The 22,260-nt window shown below is 43.5% G+C and overlaps 1 protein-coding gene across 8 annotated transcripts in view; it reads right to left on the bottom strand.

Annotated features, from left to right (window-relative positions):
* FMNL2 (formin like 2) overlaps nucleotides 1-22,260 on the bottom strand; it is a 314,347-nt gene that overhangs the window by 50,055 nt on the left and 242,032 nt on the right. For all 8 annotated transcript variants that reach the window (XM_070422990.1, XM_070422995.1, XM_070422987.1 and 5 more), the window contains exons 7-9: nucleotides 15,497-15,605; nucleotides 11,888-11,964; nucleotides 9,887-9,980 (exon numbers count right to left, since the gene is read on the bottom strand). In XM_070422990.1, the coding sequence (XP_070279091.1) occupies nucleotides 9,887-9,980; nucleotides 11,888-11,964; nucleotides 15,497-15,605 (280 nt within the window). The remainder of the gene's footprint in view (nucleotides 1-9,886; nucleotides 9,981-11,887; nucleotides 11,965-15,496; nucleotides 15,606-22,260) is intronic.

Below are 22,260 nucleotides of genomic sequence, written 5' to 3' on the forward strand. Positions count from 1 at the left end.
TTCTCTACCAACCAAGAGAGTTGACCTAAAGAGCTAATGCTTGGAGAAGACTGGGAAACACATGTTCTGCTGCCCCTTGCTAACTGTAGGCTACATGGCAACATGAAGACTTTGGAATATGCAATGAGGTTTTCCCCTGATCTGCCCCTAAATTTCTATCTCACCTTTTATTTATTTATCTACTAGAGGCCCGGTGCACAAAAATTTGTGCACTTGGGGAGGGGGTTCCCTCAGCCCAGCCTGTGCCCTTTCGCAGTCTGGGACCCCTCGGGGGATGTCCACCTGCTGGCTTAGGTCCACTCCCTGGAGAATCAGGCCTAAGCTGGCAGTCAGACATCCCTCTGGCAGCCCAGGAGCCCGAGGGGGATGTCCACTTGCCAGCGGGGAGCAGGCCTAAGCTGCAGTCAGACATCCTTAGCACTGCTGAGGAGGCAGGAGAGGCTCCCGCCACCACCGCTGTGCTGGAAGCCTGGCTTGTGGCTGAGCAGAGCTCCTGCATTGAGCATCTGCCCCCTGGTGATCACTGTGTGTCATAGTGACCAGTCATTCCCAGTCATTCTGCTGTTAGGGTCAATTTGCATATTACCCTTTTATTATATAGTATTTATTAATTTATGTTCATCTTCACCCGAGAATATTTTTTTCCATTGCTTTTCAGAGAGAGTGGAAAGGAGGGAGGGAGGGAGAGAGAGAAACATCAATGTGAGAGAGATACATCAATTGGTTGCCTCCCACATGTACCCCAATGCACCCCAACCGGGGCCAGGGATCTAATTTGCAACCCAGGTCCGTGACCTTAAATGGGAATTGAACTTGCAACCCTGTGGTGCATGGGCCAATGCTCTAACCACTGACCAGACCAGCCAGGGCCCTGTCTCACCTTTTTAAGACTGAAGATTCAAGGCAAACTAAAGTCCTTGAAGCTTTATTAAGTTGCCACCTTCTTTGTATAAAATGACATCTTTACCTTACATATAAAAGGGACTTCTCAGATATGATTAAGACTCCTGAGATGGGTAGGTTATCTTGGATGGGTGGGCCCAATGTAATCTCAATGGTTATTAAGGGAAGGTGCCCAGAGAATCAGGGTCAGAGAAGGGGCCACAAGCCAAAGAATGCTAGCACCTTCTAGAAACTGAAAGGCAAGGAGATGGATTCCCTAGAAGAATGCCACCCTGTTGACTAATTTTATATGTCTGACCAACAGATGTGTAAAGTAATAACATTACTTTGCAGACATGAAAAAGAAGTGTTTTAAGCCACTAAGTTTGTGGCAACTTATTACAGCAATGATTAAGAACTAACATACCTTCTCCATCCTAAACTTGGCTGAGGCTTACATTCCAATAGAAAACGTCCTTTGAGAGCTCCTATCCCATCTGCCCTCCTTCCTCTACTTCCTCTTAGTTAGCTGTTCTTCCTCCTTGCAAAGCACTGGCATTTATCTTTATAGAGCCTAGTACTATAACAGATAAAATATTTACATTTCCTTAACTAGACTGGGATGCTTTTTCTTAAAGGCAGGGCCTATGTCTTACTCATTTTCTTCTTTCCAGTGTTTATCAGTGTTTCAGACACACAGGGGCATGCAATGCTCATAAAAATGTTTCCAGTAAGTGAGCATGACTCATCCCTTAATGATCAGCAGCCTCCACTTCCTTACTAGACGATAAAGACACAGATGCCAAAGAAATAACTAGTTCATTACCAGGGGCTTGGAAATCCTATGTAAACAGCTCCTTTTTCCACGGGAAAAGCTGTTAAAATAGCCCATAGGACACTGGCTTGAAGGAAGGAGTAGCCTTTCTACCACTAATGAAAAAGTTTACTAGTATAACGCCAAGTATTGGGTTGAGTGAAGAAGAGAGAGACAATAGAAGAGGACCAACTAGAGATATATCAGTGTTTCTCAAAAAGTTATTGAGGTGCCCTGGCTGGGAAGCTCATTTGGTTAGCAGCGGTTCTCAACCTGTGGGCCGCCACCCCTTTGGCGGTCAGACGACCCTTTCACAGGGGTCGCCTAAGACCATGCTGCATATCAGATATTTACATTACGATTCATAACAGTAGCAGCATTACAGTTATGAAGTAGCAATGAAAATAATTTTATGGTTGGGTCACAACATGAGGAACTGTATTTAAAGGGCCAGAAGGTTGAGAACCACTGGGTTGGAGCGTCGTCCTGATACGCCAATGTTGCAGGTTCAATCCCCGGTCAAGGAACATACAAGAATCAACCAATGAATGCATAAGTAAGTGGAACAAGAAACAGATGTTTCTCTCTCTTTCCTGCCCCTCTCCCGCTCCTTCTTTGAAATCAATAAATAAAATGTTCTTAAAAGTTTTTGAGGTGAATTGTATTTTCCAAAAAATAACCACAGCAGTCTCTCCTACCCATGTTCTCCTGCACTGTGGCCCTCACACTCCACCATCAAGAAGTGAGGTCATTACCTTCCCTTTGCATCTGGGTTCACCTTAGTGACTCACTTGTAAGCAACAGATTGCAGCAAAAGTGACACGGATGTCTCCTGAGACTGATGCAGAAGATATTTCAACTTCTGTCCCTTTAAATGTCTGCTCTCCGGATGCGCTTCCCTGATCACTCCTTCCGGGAAGCCAGCTGTGATCTATGAGAAGCTGCAGCCACGTGGAGTTCTATGTGGAGACATTGTGGCTGGTAGGCTCCATCCACCACTGAGTTCAGCCTTTGAGTCATCACAGCCCAGAAACTAGACAGATGAGTGAAGCCACTTTCAAATGAATTCCTGCCTCCAGACAATCAGATCTTCCAGGATGAGGCCCTCGAGGCGACGGGGCAGGGACAATCATCCCTGCCATGCCCCGCCTGACTTCCTGACCCACAGAATCTAGGAGCCTAATAGAACTAAGTTTGGGGTGATTTATTATGCACAAGCAATAACAACCATAGTTAATAAACAGTCCAAAAAATCATTACCGTGACTTTGCTTCCTGACCCTAGGAAGACGGACTGGCTAGCGAAGAGCCTCAGTGAATTAATTTAATCTAATTCTGGCCTGATACAGTGAAATATACACATGCTCTAGGATGGTAGCTCGCTAGTTTGAGATTGAGAGAATACAGTGCTCATAGTTCAATGAGAGACTGGGGGAAAAAAAAAAAAAAAAAAAAAAGGACCCTTCCCTCCATGTTGAAAATTTTACCACTGAAGGAATTACCCGGCTGGTCTTGTGCTGGATTTATAACGCTACACCCGCAAATATTCAAGAGGTTAGATTAGCTGGGATTAAACTCAGAGGGATGCTGGAAGGGCACCAGAATGTCTGCTCTCCTTCCTGCCCAATTGGGTCCACTGTAAATAAAACCTGACAGGCTTTCTTAAATCAACTTCATAATGTGAAGCACAAGTGCTTTCAGATGCCCAGTAGCTAAACCACATCAGCTTTCTGAGGAAGCCTTCTAGCAAGAGGCGAAAATAATAACGGATGCTGCCAAGAGGGCCATGCACAAGAGCGCTGGTGGCCTTGAGTGACTCACTTCCCAGGGCTCCATCCATCGATCCTGGAAGGTCAGAGGGGGAAGGAGTTGGGGTTTTAATAACCAAACTCCAGCCTCAACTGACTCGTGAGAGCCAGATGCTGTCATGTTGGAAGCAGATGAGAACACAGTTATAATCGATCTGGAATCCTGATGAATTCCAGGTGCACGTCCCAGCAGCCTGGGGGAGCTGGTAGCTCAGAGCCCTCAGAGGGCATTATTACTGTCATGGGAGGCTATTCTGTTGCAGAGTCTATGGGGCCTTGGGACTTTTTCCCTCTGATTTCAAATGGGAGTATTTTTTTTCCCGGGAGACTATTTCTCAGATATATCAAAGGACATAATGGAAAAAAGTAGGAAGAGCAAGAAAGTTGAGGAGATCAAGGTCAAGGTTCCTAAGGAAATTGGACTAAATATGGTGCTTATAACTCTCCAGTTGATGTCCTTAACCATTAAGTGCAGTTTCATGACCCAGCAGATTGCTAGCCATGGTCCATACCATTTGAGAAAGAAGAGAAAGCATGACCAGGATCCCAAATAGTTTCATGGTGGCTGGACATCGAGGCACAGCACAGGAGTCCAGCCACATCGGAGGAGCACCTGCCCATTTTCCAGGCCTGTTTCTCCACATCCTCCAACCCAACCCTTTCCTCTGCGTGGTTCAGTCAGTCTCTCCTCCTTGCAGACAAGATCCTGAACTAATGCAAACACCAAAAGAATGACCGTGCCTTCCAAATGTCTTTTTTCCTACCTGCCAGGCCAAACACTCAAAAATATATATTGCCATGCAACTAAGAACGTATCCTTTTAGGGAAGATGGCGATGTGTTTGCCAGGTGGATAAACTAGCCAATAAGAACAAACATGACTTCTTGTTCTCACCCTGGTCCTCAATGCAGGACCATACATTTTCATAAGGAGATGCTTCAACACCAAAACCAGATGCTTTAATTCCATTTGAAAAACAATGAAAGAGAATAGAATTCAAAGAGAAATAACAGCTGACAACAGTTTAGTTTTCATCTACTTGCTACACTCACATGGTCAGGTATGTCACAAACCATGATTAGTACAAGTCTGCCATCGGAATCTATGTAATTACAACTCATTTATCATCATATACACTGAGGTGCTTACTCAGTAACATCAGGCATAGGCCCCAACCCCCCACACCCACCAAAATGCAGGCCTTGGGCTCATAGTCTTACCACCATCAGATATCATTCGATTGGAAGTGCTTCCTACTTTCCTAAAACATGTACTTCAGATCTCATAAAACATGAGCAACATTCTTTGGAAAAAAAAACCCCACAAAAAAGCTTGCTGGTATTCTGATTAATTTAAATATGAGGAAATGGTGTAATCCTACATAAAAACCTATCAAGAGGTAAAAGATACCTTCTTCAATTTACATTTGAATTAAGGAGTGGTGGCCAAATAGGACAGAATGAATTTGTTTGCTGAAGAAATAGATGGGGGGAGAGAGGGAAGGGAGATCCAGCTATATACATACAATGGGTGGTCTTTAAATTTTCCTTTAGCATCTGGTGCCACCTTTCAACACTGTGCTAGGCTGTGCTCTGTGCAAAGGGTCTGGTTACTCTAATGCATACTACTTTATGCAAAAATGAATACTGATGCCTGATACCCCATTCCCCACTGTAAAAACAGGGATCACCCCTTTGAAGGCAATGAATGGAATCCCAACTTACTAGATCATCATCTTGAGGGCAAAGACTCCTCTGGCCCACTCCCTGGTCTCCTGGTACCTGGCATGGTGCTCTCTCTGCCAGGGGCAGCTCAATAGGTATTACTCACTGACCAAAACCCTACTTACACAGGCGTCTGAGATCATAGGACAACTTTTCCTAATCAGGAACAGCTGGCTCCCAAACCACCCGAAACCCAGAAGATTCCAATGACATTTTGGCTAAAAAGATTACAGAATACACCCTTCACTATGATGCTTGAGGGGGAAAAAAGATCCACTCACATAAAGATGGGAATAAAAGAAAATAAAAACAGGCAGAGATTTAAAAGACTGGGCTGTGAGTGGTATTACATTAAAAAAAAAAAAAAAGATCAATACAAAAACACTGTTTTTACCCTAACAGTGAAAAGGTAAATATGCTCTTGTGACCTATCCATAAGAAGGAAGTTTTCAGGGACAGGCTCCTGCCCTGTCCTCATTCCTGGCGATGAGAATAATCCCTTTTCTTGGTCTGGCCACATTCGCACCATGGCTTGAGGTTAATGCAGGCCAATAGCGCACACAGAGCCAGCTCTGTCCTTGTCCCTTCTCCCACATGGCACAGCTTCTTGTAGATGCAAATGCCTGCCCAAGGAGAATCAGAACTTGAAACACCCACCATTACTCACTTATAAGTAATTACAGAAAAGAGGCAGATTTTAGTTAAAGCTCTAAAATTTCGAAGTCAAAATTAATTAGTTCTCTTCGAGACTAGCCAGTTATTAGATTTAGAGGATTACTTTTTTTCCCCATCTAAGTATACACAACACCCTAAATGCCTAAGTCATAAATGATTCTGACACCTGACAGCTAAAACTCAATTCTGCAAGTATTTGTGTGCCTACTATGCATAAGAAAGGCATTCTAGTTAACCTAAGAAAAAGCAAAATTAACATTCCCCTCATAAATTACTGAATTTAATTAATACAGATTCTATACCTTCATAATTTTAGGACATCATGTGGCCTGCAGTATAATCAGATGCTCGTTATATAGCTCATTTTATAACAAGGCTCACTGATAACTGTATAGTACGTGCTTTTGACATGAAAAAGACTTGCTCTTTTCATATATTCAAAGGAGGCAGGGTGGGGGGAATGGCCCCAAGGTCCTGTCTAACTCAGCGTTTCCCTCAGGAGATCCACACAGAACTGGGCTCAAATATCACCTGAAAGGAAGTTCAAAATAAGGCACACCAAACCCCGATCCTGGCTCTGTCCCTCACCTGGCTATGTGACCCTGGGCCAACATGCATTGGAATCTTAGCTTATCCTATCTAATAAAAGAGAAACATGGTAATTAGCCGTACCTCCGCTACCCTTCCCATTGGCTAATCAGGGCGATATGCAAATTAACTGTCAACCAAGATGGCAGCCGGCAGCCAGGCAGCTTGAAGCGAACAGGAGGCTTGCTTGCTCCAGTGACTGCGGACTCCAACGTTCCTTGCCTGCAGCTGCCGGCCTCTGAGCTTGCAGTTTGAAACATTGTTACAAATATAGAAGCTAAACAAAACCCCAGAAACCTGCTTTCAGCCAGCCGGATCTCAGAGCTGGAGTTGAAACAGTGTTTTGATTATAGAACCCAAACAAACCAGATACCTGCTTTCAGCAGCCGAGGTCTCAGAGCTGGAGCCGAGCCTCAGAGCTTAAGCTGGCCCAGAATAAAGAAAAAAAAGGACAGGTTGGGAGCTTCAGTTACCCGCCAGCCTGAAAATGGCCCACAGCCCCTCACCCAGACTGGCCAGGCACCCCAGTGGGGACCCCACACTGAAGGGGGTGTGACCAGATGCAAATAGCCATCATCCCCTCATCCAGTCTGGCCAGGCACCCAAGCAGGACCCTCTCCCTGATCCAGGACACCCTTCAGGGCAAACCAGCTGGCCCCCACCCGTGCACCAGGCCTCTATCCTATATAGTAAAAGGGTAATATGCCTCCCAGCACCGGGATCAGTGGAGCCGCGAGGCCTCCCGGCACCGGGATCAGAGTGACAGGGGGCAGCAACCAAACCCCCTGATCGCCCTGCAGCTGTGTGTGTGACGGGGGCGGGGCCACAACCTCCCTATCTGCCCTACTTTGTTCGTGACAGGGGAAGGCGCCCCAACCCCCTGATCAGCCCTGCTCTGTGCCTGATATGGGGGAGCTCCCCAACCCCCTGATCGCCCTGCGGCTCTGTGTGTGACAGGGTGTGGCACCTCAAACCCCACCCCCCCCACGGGCCCTGCTCTGTGTGTGTGATGGGGTAGAGCCATAACCTCCCCATCAGCCCTGCCCTGAGTGTGACAGTGGCAGCGCCCCAAGCCCCTGATAGGCCCTGCTCTGTGGGTGATAGAGGGCGGCGCCCCAACCCCCCCCAACGGGCCCTGCTCTGTGTGTGATGGGGTAGAGCCATAACCTCCCCATCGGCCCTGCCCTGAGTGTGACAGGGTGCGGCGCCCCAACCCCCTGATCAGCCCTACTCTGTGAGTGACAGGGGGGAGCTCCCCAACCCTCTGATGGGCCCTGCTCTGTGCGTGACAGGGGGGAGCTCCCCAACCCCCTGATCGACCCTGCTCTGTGTGTCACAGGGTATGGGGCCCCAACCCCCTTGATGGGCCCTGCTCTGTGCGTGACAGGGGGTGGCGCTGCAACCTCCCCATCGACCCTGCCTTGAGTGTGACAGGGGGCGGTGCCCCAGCCCCCCAATCGGCCCTATCTTGAGAGTGACTGAGGGTGGCATCACAACCTCCCAATCCGCCCTGCTCTGTGCATGACAGGGGGCTGCGCCCCAACTCCCCAATCAGCCCTGCTCTGAGCCTGACCAGGGGCTGCACCTAGGGATTGAGCGTGCCCTCTGCCACCCGGGAGCAGGCCTAAGCCAGCAGGTTGTTATCTCCCGAGGGGTCCCAGACTGCGAGAGGGCACAGGCCGGGCTAAGGGACCCCCCCCTCCCCACCCCGGGTGCACAAATTTTTGTGCACCGGGCCGCTAGTCCTATCCAATAATAGAGAAACATGGTAATTAGCCATAACTTCGCTACCCTTCCCATTGGCTAATCAGCAAGATATGCAAATTAACTGCCAGCCAACATGGCAGCTGGCAGCCAGGCAGCTGAAGCAAACATAAGGCTTGCTTGCTCCAGTGATGGAGGAAGCCAAGGTTCCCCGCCTGCTGCTGCCCAGCTCTGAGCTCCTGAAGCAACAGCTCCAAAAGATACAATGTTTCAATTATAGAAGGTAAAAGATGGCAGTTAATTTGCATATAACAGTTTCGAGGGAAGACTGAGGACAACATGGAGGCCAAGCGGTACAGAAGGGAGCTAAGTAGAGGCCTCGAGGACAGAAACGGAGCCAAGGCTGCAGAGGTGGGAGGCGGGAGGTGGGAGGGCAAGCCCAGCCACAGCGGCTGTGAGCCAGAGGGGCAGCGGCTTGGAGGGGAAGGGGCAGCGCCTGGGAGCGGGAGGGGAAACCTGCCACAGTGCCTGGGAGTGGGAGGGGAAACCCAGCCGCAGTGGCTCAGAGTGGGAGCAAAGCCCACCTCAGCGGGTTTCGCTCCCCTCTCTGCTTCGCTCCAGCCGCTGGAAGCCCTATTCTTGCAGGAATCTTTCTGCAACTGGCCTCTAGTTCTTTTATAACAGGGAGATATTAGTATTTGTCTCACAGATGTTCGTACAGAATCCAGTGATTTCCTGTGTGTACCAGGCACAGCCCCTGGCCTATCATAGGTCCTCAATAAATCCTAGCTGGGTTCCTCTACTCCGGAGGCTCCCAGGAAAGATGGGAGAGAGTATGGAAGTCCCCTGAGATCTGGATTGTAATCTAGCTTCTGGGTATTAATCCAAAAGCATCTGGAGTCAAATCGGATTGACAGGAAAGGCACAGCTTGGCTCACGGTCCCATGGTAACCTGGTAACCTGGGGCTCCAAGTGCCTTCAATTACTTTTGTAATGTCTCCCCTCAAAGCAGCCTCAGATGTGGGGCACATTCCAGGGGATCCAACAGGCACTCTCCTTGGCTCTGTAATGCTGCACACCGCCACTAAGGGAAACTGGTTATTATTCCAGTTTTGAGGTCTTGGTACTTTGGCCCGGAACCCTTGGTGTCCTATTATTCATACGTAATTGTTTCTTCTTTTGCCGTCATTTAATTCCCATGGTCAACCATGCATATCCATTGGTTTATTGTTTTCCTGGCATAGCATCACCTGTTTAAGATTACAAGCTGCTAACATCAGTGTCTATATATATGTGATAAGTTTTTCATAGCATCCAGCAAAGTAATGACAATACATATGATTTGAGGAAAAGAACTATGATGAATGAGTTCATGAAATTTACATGGTGGATGCTCAAGTATCAACCATAATGAAAACCACATACATTTAACAAAACCTGTTTTCAAACTGCCTATGCCATGTTCTCCAAAGGAAAATGAGTACTGCAAATAGTTTTTAACTTTTCTTGGATATGAGACACCATTCCACTTAAGCTATGTAGACTAAGTTCATTGCTACCCGCTCACTGACGTCTTAGAAAAGTAACTATTATACCCTAGAATGAAAAAAAAAATTAAATCATTCTATTCAAAGATGTCCAAACGTAAGATGTTTGCGTGAGGATTCTTTTTAAAACTGAGAAGTATCCTACCTCCTTAAAGTTGTCAAATGCTGATAAAATGATTTCATGCCCGCCTCTGACAAGACAAACGGCTGCCAGCAGTTCTAACACAAGGGCTTTTGTTCTGTCAAAACAAGAAGAAAAAGAAAAAACCACGAGTCAGTGAATGTGACAAGATGAATCAGCTGTTCCTTGCATCCAACATCAATATAATAAAATATTTGTCTGTATGCTTTGTAAACTTTTACTAACTAAGGTATACTTACACTAACGTACATATTTAAACCTTTACCTATCTCTAGAATATGTGATTTATCTACGGTAGCAAATTTGGAAGGCATGTTTCCCACTCTCTAAGTTACAAATTACTCACTAATGAAAATTAATTCTGGAAAGATTCATCTTTTAGTCCCATCATCAGATGACTCAGTACAGTGTGGCTCAAAAGGTTTATTAGTGATCTAAAGACAAGAGGAAACTTGGGAATATTCAAGAAAACAACCCACTGTTAAATATTGTCTCTAGTTTTAGAATCAGAGACATAACATTTGCCAAGAAAGTTCAAAATCGATTGAAATTAATGCCCTACATTTCACATCTGCTAATTTGCACATGGCGCCAGAAAAATCCCCTACGACAATGCAAGTTTCCATCCTTTCTTCCTCCTCTGCAGGAGGTGTGAAAGGATCTGGATTTCAGCTCTACTAATACGAGAATATTTTCTGTGACTCAAGGAAAGAAAATAAAACTCCATCTGAAATATTTTTAGGAGAACCTAGAGATACATTCCAAGCTTCTTAATACAATGTCAAGGACAGCACTGTTTCTTCATCTTAAGATGACTTCAGTGTTTCACCACTTTCTGGAATAAAATCTATTACTGACCTCTAAACAAAGACCATACTGATAACCCACAGCGTCAGTTATCTTAAGGAAGATGAACAGTGACTTCCCGTGGGGGAAGACAGGGCCACAGAAGCATGACTACTTGGGATTCTTGTAAACTAAGGAAGCAACCATGAAGTTGCAAAAGCTTTAACCCGGGGAAGTTTGAAGCCATAATATTAACATCTAAATAAGACTTTGTGCTTTGCATTGCATTCCAGATCAGAAAGGATCTAATTTATAACCAGATTTCTTTACTTGAATTAACAGTTTTCAGATAAGTATTGTACACAGAGGTAAAGGGGAATAACACATTTCAAATGCAGAGGGCCTCACCAGAATGTAAAACATATTAGAATAACTAAAATAAACTGATGAAGGCAGGCTTCCAGAAGTAATCTGTGATGTGAATAATATGGGGCACCGGCCTTTATAGGAAAGTGAATATAAAGTGAAATCTGGCCCTGGCTGGTATGGTTCAATGGATAAGAGTGTCAGCTTTCACAGGGCAGGGTCATGGGTTCGATTTCTAATCGAACACGTCTGGGATGCAAGGTAACCAATTGATGTGTCTCTCACGTCTATGTTTCTTTCTCTCTCTCTCTCTCTCTCTCTCTCTCTCTCTCCCCTCCCCCCTTCTCCCTCCCTCTCTTTAAAAATCAATGGGAAAAATATCCTCAGGTGAGGATTAACAAAACAAATCTGCATGCACAATTATTGTTTTGTTTGTGTTTCACTTTTGGTAATAAAAGCTACAGATCTAAATATTGCAAGTGAAGTGTGGACAAGGGATCATGGTTCTAGTTAGCTTTCGGCAATACCTGGTAAGTCTGTATGAGGACTGGCAACCCGGCAACCTCATGCTCTCCACCAAATTTTGCTAAATTTGCAAGGATGCTGAGAACTAGGTCTCAAAAGGAATGAAAGCTTAAAGAGAAGAGAGAGGGGCTGGAATTGTCAACAGTTGCTCAACTCTGCCACATGTAAGAATCTCACTCAGCTGGTCTACATAGCAAGGAGTCTACTGGTAATCTTATTTCAAAGAGTCACACTTGCAAGTTTCCAAACTCTAACTTTGTTAAGTGTTGACTAGCTCTCTGCTTTCCCTACTTAGATTTAAACTTGTACATTGCAAATCAAGCTTACCTTGGATTCTTGTTGTTCAAGCTTAGTGCAATCTCGTTGACAGCATGTGGATGAGACATGACCATGTTGAAGCCATACTGAAATTAAGGTGGAAAAAAAATAAGGTATTAGGAGTCAACCCAGAAGCTGTCAATGTTGATAAAAACAGCCCCCTAACGTTTCTACCTATTGTGATTCCTGCCATCTTTAAATGCATTCATGGCTCCAGTAATCAGTGTCCGAACATATTTCCAGGAAAAGGTTCAGGAATGATGTTACTATCAAGGGGACCTATTTCCATATTTTATGAATAAACTATATGATTCTCTTTATTAAAAGGGTGAAAAAGCACCAGCCCACTGATTCTCAATCCTGGCTGCTCATTAAAATCACCTAAGAGAGTAAACAAATCAAACAAAACAATGAATCTCAAGGACGGGACCCTGGCATCTGAATTTTTTTGAAGCTCTCAGAAGGATGCCACCGCTCAGCCAGGATTAATAATCACTGCACCTACTCCTTCTCCGTGCCATGGCGAACAGGACAAAAAGCCTAGGAAAACTTGTGTGCTGCAACCTTCTACAAAATGAAGCAAGTTCAATAACAGGCTCAAGAATCATTCTTGATTCTGCTGAGTTGAGGAATTATTCCTTTTCCTCCTAGCTCATGACTTTATTTCCAGTGACACTGAGAAAGTATTAGCAGAAAAAGCTTCAGAAAACTTCCACCATCACATGAATCCTCCCCACATAGATCTTCCAATTACCTCCTCACCGCTTCCTCAAGATGAATTCTCCCATGCTCCAATCTAAGATCAAGTCCCCACTTGAGTCCTTTATTCCTGCTCAGGGGAATATACTCCAACAATTCCCCCACGCCCCCACCATTATTTTTCCCTCTCTAATTCATTGCCATTAACATAAAAACATGATGCAAATGATCTTACCCTAAGTAACAACAACCAAATCTCTCTTGACCCTACACTGTCCAGCTACTGCCTCATGTAGCAGAACTCCAGCAGAACTCCAGCACTCAGACTCCCATTCAGCTCTGTTCTCTCCTGAAACCCCTCCCATCAGGCAGTTCATCACCACCACTCCAATGAAACTGTTCGTACCTACATCACCAATGGCCCCACACTCTCACTCCTCATCTTACATGACAGCACAGCACTGGACACAGCTGAGCACTCTACCTTGAAACATTTCCTGCACTTGGATCTACCTCCCTGGCTACTTCTCAGTCTCTCTAGCTAGTTTGTCCTCATCTCTCTGATATTTAAATGGCATGCTCCATGATTATCCAGGACCTCTTTGCTTCTCTGTGTATCTGTTTACCTCATCCATATACCATCTATTAACTCCCAAATTTGTCCCTCCAGCTGGACCTCTGCTTTGAACTTCAGACGGCATATCTAACCACCTACTAAAGGTCTCTATTTGGATGTCCGTGAACACCTCAGAGTTAACATCCCCCCAAAAGAACTCCAAATCGAGTCTCAAATCTGCTCATCTTGCAGCCTTCCCCATCTTAGTAGATAGCAACTCCATCTAACAGGTGCCCAAGACAAACACCTTGGAGCCACCCTTCCCTCCTTACCACATATGCAATACTACTGCCTTTACTAACAAAATCAAACCAGAATCTAGCCACCTCTCATCATCTCTACTCCTATGATCCCGGTCCATACCACCATCAACACTTAAATTAATATAACAGCCTCCTAAATGGTCTACCTGCTTTTGTCTTTGCCCCTCAAGGTTAATCCTAAACATAAAAACCAGAATGATCATGTTAAATTCAAGTGTCAGATTAATTCACACTTTTCCTCAGAACCCTTTCATAGCTTTTCATTCATAGTGAAGCTAATGTCTTCCGACTGGCTTACAAAGCCCCACACAACCAGGAAGCCCTGTTAGCTTCAGATTTCATCATCTACCTTTCCCTCTTACTCACTCTGACCCAACTAACCTGCCCTCCTTTCTGTACCTTCATCACATCAGACTTATTCCTGTCTCAGGGCCTTTGCCCTTGCTCTTCTCTCTGCCTGGAATCTACTTTCTATCATATCCCTTAGCATGCTCCCTCGTGTAAGTTGTTACTAAATGTTATCCTAGTGACACTTTCCAGGCTGGCCTATTTAAAACTGAACAGATATTTCCATCTCTTCCTATTCCTAATTCCTGATTATTTTTGTTACAGCACTTAGTAATAGATCTCTCGAGCCAGTCTTCATGGGTTCGAATCTGACTCCAGCATTTATTAGCCATATAATGTTGAGCAAATTACTTCTCTGTCGTACTCACAGTTTCCTCATTAAAAAAATGGGGAAAGTAATAGTCCTGAGATTTCACAGGACTGTTATGAGTCTTACATTAATTAATAGGTTTGAAAACACTAGAAGTACTTATAAATATTAGTTTTCATTTCATCAGCAACTGTATCTGGAACACTATATAGTTTTACACTTTATCATCTATCTCTCTCACTAGGAAGTAAGATCCCTAGGACACTTGTTTATCTAATGCTGTATTCCTGTGCTTAGAACAGGGTCTGACAATGCTAAAAAATATATTAATTGACTAAAAAAAATAAATGCATGTTTCCCTTTTTAAATTCCATTCAGCACCATTATGTTGGGCTGGGTTTGAACTCAATTACTGACCCTCTATGTCAGTGGTTCTCAACCTTCCTAATGCCATGACCCTTTAATACAGTTCCTCATATTGTGGTGACCCCCCATTTCATTGTTACAAATTGAACATAATTAAAGCATAGTGATTAATCACAAAACGATATGTAATTATATATGTGTTTTCCGATGGTCTTAGGCGACCCCTGTGAAAGGGTTGTTCAACCCCTAAAGGGTTGCGACCCACAGGTTGAGAACCGCTGCTGTGGTATTTATTTCCCATTTCTTCTTGAGCCCACCTGTAGCATCCTTATAAATGGAAATCAAATCCTATTTTTACATATGAATTTTGTTTTTCTAATTCTCACCCTGGTTAGCTGATCTAATTATACCTTTGACCATGTCCGTTTACCCTAGATATTCTAGGCTCTAACTTCCACTTCCCTGTTAGGATTAATCCAACCCCCCACAAGGCACTCTCTCTCCCAGTGTTTCTCAGAGTGGAGATAACCTACATCAAATCACCTGAAGAAGGGACCCAACTTGTAACAAAAATGCTCCAGGTGCTTCTTATAGATACTAGGACCCACTGGGTCCAGCAGACAAGTAATTGTAACTTTTTGCCTGTTTACCACAGAGCCCTTTGAGAACCAATGACCAACCCAGTGTGTGAGTCTACTCACTCCTAATGTTCTAAAGTTGTCCCATTACTGCCCTGTCTTAAATGGTCTCAAACATTGATCAAGTAATCAAGACAAGTTTATCACTGTAGGAGGCAAGCATCTTCCCTTTAAATACATGATAAATGCTAATTAAAATATCAAGGCAATAAATTAAATCTTGAGCATTAGAAAAAAACCAGACCTTTCTTTTTCAATAGAATCTCATTTAATCCTGATATTTAGTTCAAACAGAAATAATACAAGGAAACCAGAAAGGACAAGATTGGAGTCTGACAAATTCAGATTTTTTTTCAAGGATCAGAAACACAAACATACCTGATAATTCATGATGGCACGTAAACACATGATGCAGACATGCACGTCATCCTTCTTACTCACTAATCTTGAATTTTTCAAGGTTCTTCTGCTTGGCAAAGTATTATATCTACAAGTAAAAAGGGAAACTTCTGTAACACTATAGATTACACTCTTAGCATAGGCACATGCACTTAAAAAAAAAAAAAAAAAAAAAAGGATGTTACTCTCTACCTTTATCTGGACCAAATTGAGGATTACAGGTCAAAACCACCAACCATAAACCCATCACCACAAAGCTATTTCCGTACATTGGGAGGACCACATAATTGTGTGCACTGGTCATCATTTGTCAGGCCAGATACCCATGGCAATGAAGCTCGACTTCACTCAACCATATAACAAATCAGACTGTATGTGGGATTCAACAACAGTCCCCAGCTCCTGATCAGTAGGCCAAGCAAGATGTGCAGAGGTGATCTGAGGCAACATGCATGCAGATTGCATTTGCCAACCAGTGAACAGGTAAAACTTAGCTCACATATAGACTTCCAATCTTTGACACTATTTTAACTGCACCTTCCCATGAGTGCTCTCGGGAGTCCAGCATTCAGAGTTTAAGCCTAGGCAAGGTCATATATTAGCAACTTTGATATCAGCCTGTGATACTAGACCTTAATGGTATGCACAGCCGTAATAGCATACAAATGCCCCCACAGCCTGATCCCTCACCTACAGCTTGGTATGGCAGCTGAAACTTGGAGGAGAATATGCTCATATTTCACAGGATTAAGATGTTTCAACGTTAGGATCCATTCTAGAGACCCTGCATTGCTAAGCCATGGTAGTTCTCTCTGGGGATGTATGAGCCTGCAAGTAGTAAAGAAGTGAAATGTAAAGTAACAGGTGCAAGTGGAAAACATGACAGGGCTGAAGGCTTCCACGTGAGCTGTAAATGACTGCCTCCGAGGACAGTCTTCCCTGCAACTCCGAGCCTGAAATGTAGCCAACTGCAAAAGTTGTCAACTACTAGTTTGCTATAGACAGAGTCAATGACAGAAGTGCTCCACAAAATAAGCCATAGCCCTTCCTTCTTGAATTGAGCTAATTAAAACTTTAAGGAAGTTATGATTAATATTGTTTTCAAAAGTCCCCTACGTACAGGCCAGGAGTTGAAAACCGAATTGACAGTTTTGCCTGAAACTGTTCAGCTAGTTTAAATTTTATTTTCTATTAAAAAACCCATCAAATGGAAGAAAGATGATTCTTTCACATGAGCCCACTAATGAGCCAAATACATTTTTGATTTCAATAAGTCCTTTGCCTCAATATACCTGAATATTTAAAATCTGTTTGTCTGTCATGCCAGTTATAAGAATGCTTTACTCAAGGATTTCCCACATTATTCACACTGGGAAGTAGAATTTCAGCAATGGAAATTGGCCTAACTCATTTTTGAGTGCAAACACGACGTTAAGAAAACAAATTCAGATTTTGACGTGTGTAAGCCCAACTTCAACATCTAAAATATGGCTTTAAAATGTGTCACTGTGCCATAACCCTGGCTGAAGCATGACTGCTAACTCACTTGATGGAGTGTGCACAGAGATTGATGCACCTTCAAAAAATAACCACACACCAGTCTGACCCAATATATGTGATCTTCTTAGTCTACATCTGAAATTCTTTCCCTTCCTCTACCATTCCTATTTTAACCTCAGTTTTGCGTTTCTTCATTGAAATCACTTGTTAGGTGTATAATAGTTGATTAGAGGGGTAACTGTCATTATTAATTAAAAGCAATTACTACTAGTTTCAGGGTAAGTTTAGAGAGAAAGAAAAGGTGATGTCGAGGGAATCAATTTTCCTTTGCTAAATTTTATTCCTGTGCAGCAATGACCGCAGAAGATATACTGACCAAAGCAAACAACTCTTTAAGGAAGGGGGCACAGGCCAGTCTACACAGTCACACAGATCACTTCAAAATAAAGCTTAATGACTCCAGAAAGTAGATCAAATTTACACCTTATGGTGTTTCCTAAGAGATGTAAAGTACAATAGCAAGTTCCTTACTTTTATTTATTAATCTGGTTCTTCAGCTATATTGTAATAAGACTCTAAAAAGCCAAAATATCATCCTAGCCAGTTTGGCTCAGTGGATAGAGCATCGGCCCGTAGACTGAAAGGTCCTGGGTTTGAGTCTAGTCAAGGGCACATACCTCAATTGCAGGCTTAATCCCTGGCCCTGGTCAGGGTGTATGCAGAGGCAACCAACTGATGTCTCTCTCTCTGTCTATCCCCCTCCCTTCCACTCTCTCTCAAGATCAATGGAAAAATATCTTCAGGTGAGGATTAACGAAAAATAAAAAAGCCAAGTGTCTTTGTCATTACTTGCAGAAACCAGCAAAAATAGATTAAGTAGAATAGTATTTTATTTATTAAACTAGAGGCTCGGTGCATGAAATTCGTGCATGGGTAGGGTCCCTAGGCTTGGCAGGCAATCAGGGCCAATGTGCAGGGCGACCGGTGGGGCGATCGGGGGCCCCGCTGGCACCTCTCTTGACTGGTTTGGGGCCTGTGGGCTGGGGGCAGTTCCTGCGTTGAGTGTCTGTCCCCTGGTGGTCAGTGTGCCTCACAGCGACCAGTCATTCTGCAGGTTGTTCCAACATTTGGTCGATTTGCATATTGGGCTTTTATGATATAGGATAATAACACAAAAAAGGCCTCTTTTTGTTGTAGTAGGTGGTAAATTGCAAATTTAGAACATGTTTAATATGAACTAGCACATGCATATTTATCAAGATTTTTAAAAAATTAGAAAATATACAATATATAAGATGTTAATTAATAAAAAACAATGTATTTTCTTTATTAGTGACAGTCTGTTAAAAACAATAGAGCTAAGCTTCTTATTAAAGTGCATGGTATTTAATCTAAAACTATTTTTCTCCAATTTTTGTTCATACTAAAATAGAGTGGGCATTAAAGGCAACAATTGAACTTATGTTTAAAATCATTGCATTACAATAAATACAAAACCACCACCACAACCAATAAGAACAAAAATCATAGCAATGACAGCCAAAGAGATCTGTGATTTCATTTACACCAACCTTTCCTGATACAGATGAGAAAAACGAAGCCCGAAGAAGTCAGCTCCTCAGAGCAAATAGAGGGAAGAGGTGAGATGAGACCAGACCAGACCCCACATCTCCTCACTGGGTTTCAGGGCAGCCACTTTCTACAAGTTGCTCTCAGTCTGACACACTGACACAATCTGTCTGGTTATCACGTGAAAAAGCTACCACCCACAGCCATACGCGCTGACAAGTTCCTTGCCAAATGTTCCCATCCTGTCATCTTGACAGTGTTTTCGTCTTTGGCCCTCCATGGGTATCATTCTCCCGGTGATCACTTCACCACTAGGACTAAGGCTTCATTTACTGTACTGAGAATAGCAGCATCTGAGCATCTTCAGAACACAGTGGCCAATCCACTTGGTAAGCAACGTTTTCAAATCTTTATCCTCTATGACTAACCAGAAAAGTGAGAACTTTTTTTAAATTAATAGGAAATTTTGGTCTATACTATATTTTTGAAACACTCATTTTAAAAGAATTTTCTCCCATTAAATAAATGTACTTGATTAAAGTCACAGCTCTTTACCTCTGCAAATACAGTATTTGCCAAGGACTTAGTTTAGGGTCACCTTAAACCTGCACGGTTAGCATGTACATTAATCTACCCTTCAGCATTCATGTTTTATTGAATTTGACAGTCTATATAATAAGCTATTTGGTTTATTTGCTTTATCGTCTGAGTCACTTATTATACCTTTTTTTTTTCTTTTTTGAACAGGTTTTAAATTCAGCTGCAAAGTGATACTATCCAAGAAACCCATTCCCATGAAGCTGGTTTTAATGAAGTCCACCAAGTTGACTCCAAAATCCCAACCACAACCAGATGCATTAGGACTAACAATTGACGCAGCCACTTCACCACAACAAAGACACCTGGACAAGGTGAGCAGCACTGGCCTCTGGGGCTCTCTGCCAGCATCAAACAGCCAACAAATCTCTTGTCGAAGCCCCAGAGTTTGTTTTATTGAGCATTTACTGTTTATGTTCGACTCTCAATGCTAAGGGAAAATGAAGGATAAAGATGTTGCTTTGGTCCTCAATGCCTTACCATCTAGGGTAGAAGCAACAGATGATTAATATCGAAAGCCTTTGTATTACGATGTGCTTTGTCCATACCAGCCCCAGCCTACCCTGTCTGTCACATACACATTATAAATGTGTAAAATAAACTCAATAACAATACACACACCTGCACAGCATAACATGTTGGAGTGAAGACAGTCACACCTTCTCAAAGGAGAACTTTTTTACAAAGCAGCACAGTTAAAATCCCCATACAGTCATCCTTTTCTGAATCAAGCCAGACTTAACTGAGTTAATATAGACTTACTCTTGGTAACTGTCTTTAGGTGTATGAAAGTTGTTTTTAAATGGGGCTCTCATTCAAGAAATAAATATAAAAGGAATGGAATGAGTATCATGGAGGTGACATGACAATGAACATAATTGGACGTAAAATATACCAATTTCGATTCAAAGCATACCTGTCTTATGGTTCCTTGAATGGTGACATTACAAGATACTTCCGTTCATTACTTCTGTCTATACTTAAAATGTTCTACAATAAATGTGAATTACTTTCCAAATAAAGAAAAAGAACACCGCATAAAAAAACCATTGTGGAGGGTTTAGGTTTACATCCCCCTAAGACAGCGGGCTGGATGGACCATAATGCTTTTCCCATTTCAATCACCAGGCGGGATGTTTCCTAGAAGGCCTCTGAGGTGGAGAGTGGCCCCTGATTTACCCTCAAAGCACAGGTTAGGGTTTCTGTGATGAGGCCCAATCCCACCACAACACATGGAACAAAAGAAGCAAGTATCACCATCAGAAAAACGAAGCCTTAAAAGTCCAATTCCCTGGTGCTGCGAATGTCCACCTGGAGGTCAAAAAGCCAGAAGACAATGATGAACAGTTTCTACAGAAAAAGGATGAGGGTAACTGTAGGGCCACAAAATTCTACCAGGTGTATGAGTCACACTGATTCCCTTAGGTGGCACTGGGAAATCACAGCAATAATCGGCCACCAATTAAAAATTCAAACAGCTCAAAAGAAACTAGTCACAACTGCCAAACATCGTTATGTACAAGGTGCTGTTGCATAATCATGTTAACACTAGTAGATATAATTCAACATACTACCTCTGAGAGGGCATGTGAGGCCACCTGCATCCGGTTCTACAACAGAACCCTTAGGCTAAGCTCTCTTCACCTTTCACAAGCACTGATCTATTTGAATACACTTTCCACAAGACCTGAGCTTTAAGGGAATTAAGCTAGTGACTCAGTAGGAGGTAAGGGTAAACTAATACCCTTGTTCTAATCACGTGTTCTGTTAGACAATTACATAAAGTGAAACGAGTTCCTATAATATTTCCTTCCTGAAGCTACTATGAAACTACAGATAGAGACTATTTGAACCGAGCCAGACTGAGGCCGGCCACAGTTCACAGGGGTATATTAAAAATGCCAGGCAGCACTGGTGCCTGCATGGTCCCCTATGGATAACTGAGGCCGATGAGCTTTAGTCCTGTGCCAAGTAGTATGTCTTGAGTGTTCCCAGACTCTGTCAACAGCTAACGGTGCATGTTACTTTAACTGACACTTGAAATTGGCTTCATCACTAGTAGTTCTCAGGACTCGTAGTACATTACAGCTTATCCTATAGGACAAGGAGGAAGAAGGGGCTTGGAAAGAGCTTCAACTCCATTCATCCCTCTCCACTGGCCGCCAGGCCAACGGTCTGGACTGTGATTACGGAGCTACTGGCTTTCAAGGCTACTGTGGAGCTGAAGAGGGAAGGAGGGGAATAGTATTAAGTTAAAACACCACAGAAATATTTTTGGTTCTTAGATTCACTTGTTTTCTCCAAATCGATGCTTCCCAGATTACAGAAAAACTTTCATTTCTAGAGTACTAAAAAAAGTTAGTTCTAGCATACTTTGACCATCCAAAAAAGACCACCACTGCTTTTATGGATGAGAGCCTGTACAGGGGTCCTTACTGTGCCGTTTTCACTGACATCCCATAAGAGACATTTAGAGATAATTTCCTGCCCAATGTGTTCATTCTGAACTGCAACAATTCCTTCAAGCTGATGGGAACAGGTCGAACGAGATCCTGAAACAACTCGGTCTCTCTGGTGTGTCAGGACAGGCTCCCTGAGATGTGGGGATGGGAGAAAACTCCCTGGGTCCCGAAGGGAAAAACAGCGGAATGAAATATTTATGGAGTGGCTGTGACCCAGGCCTGGACTATCTAAATCCTGAGACACCCTCTTCCCCCAGACGGGCAAGCAGAGCTTTGGGGCTCTGAAGCCTGGACTTAACAGAGAGGTTTCCCAGAGGCAGAAAGTAGTCCTGGGTCTAATTTTTGGAGCTCCTGCCTTATGTAGGAAAAATAACGAGGAGGAGTTACTCAGGGCTGTTTTTTGAGGTCAAGCGTTTTGAGAAAATTCCATTTTTTAAGAGGCCATTTTCACAGAAACCTTATAGGAAACGGATACCACCAAATTTCTCAGGCCCTCTTCTCCGTCAACTCTGAGAATGGCCTATTATCTTGTCAGGCACTGAGCTAAAACGAAATGCTGCCCCAGCATTTAGAGATGAGACACTGTCTGGGAAGGGCTGCCAATTGGAACTCACA

This window comes from Myotis yumanensis, unplaced genomic scaffold, assembly GCF_028538775.1.
Source record: "Myotis yumanensis isolate MYYU_CA2020_CCGP unplaced genomic scaffold, mMyoYum1.0.hap1 SCAF_8, whole genome shotgun sequence".
In the NCBI taxonomy this organism is placed as follows: Eukaryota; Metazoa; Chordata; class Mammalia; order Chiroptera; family Vespertilionidae; genus Myotis; species Myotis yumanensis.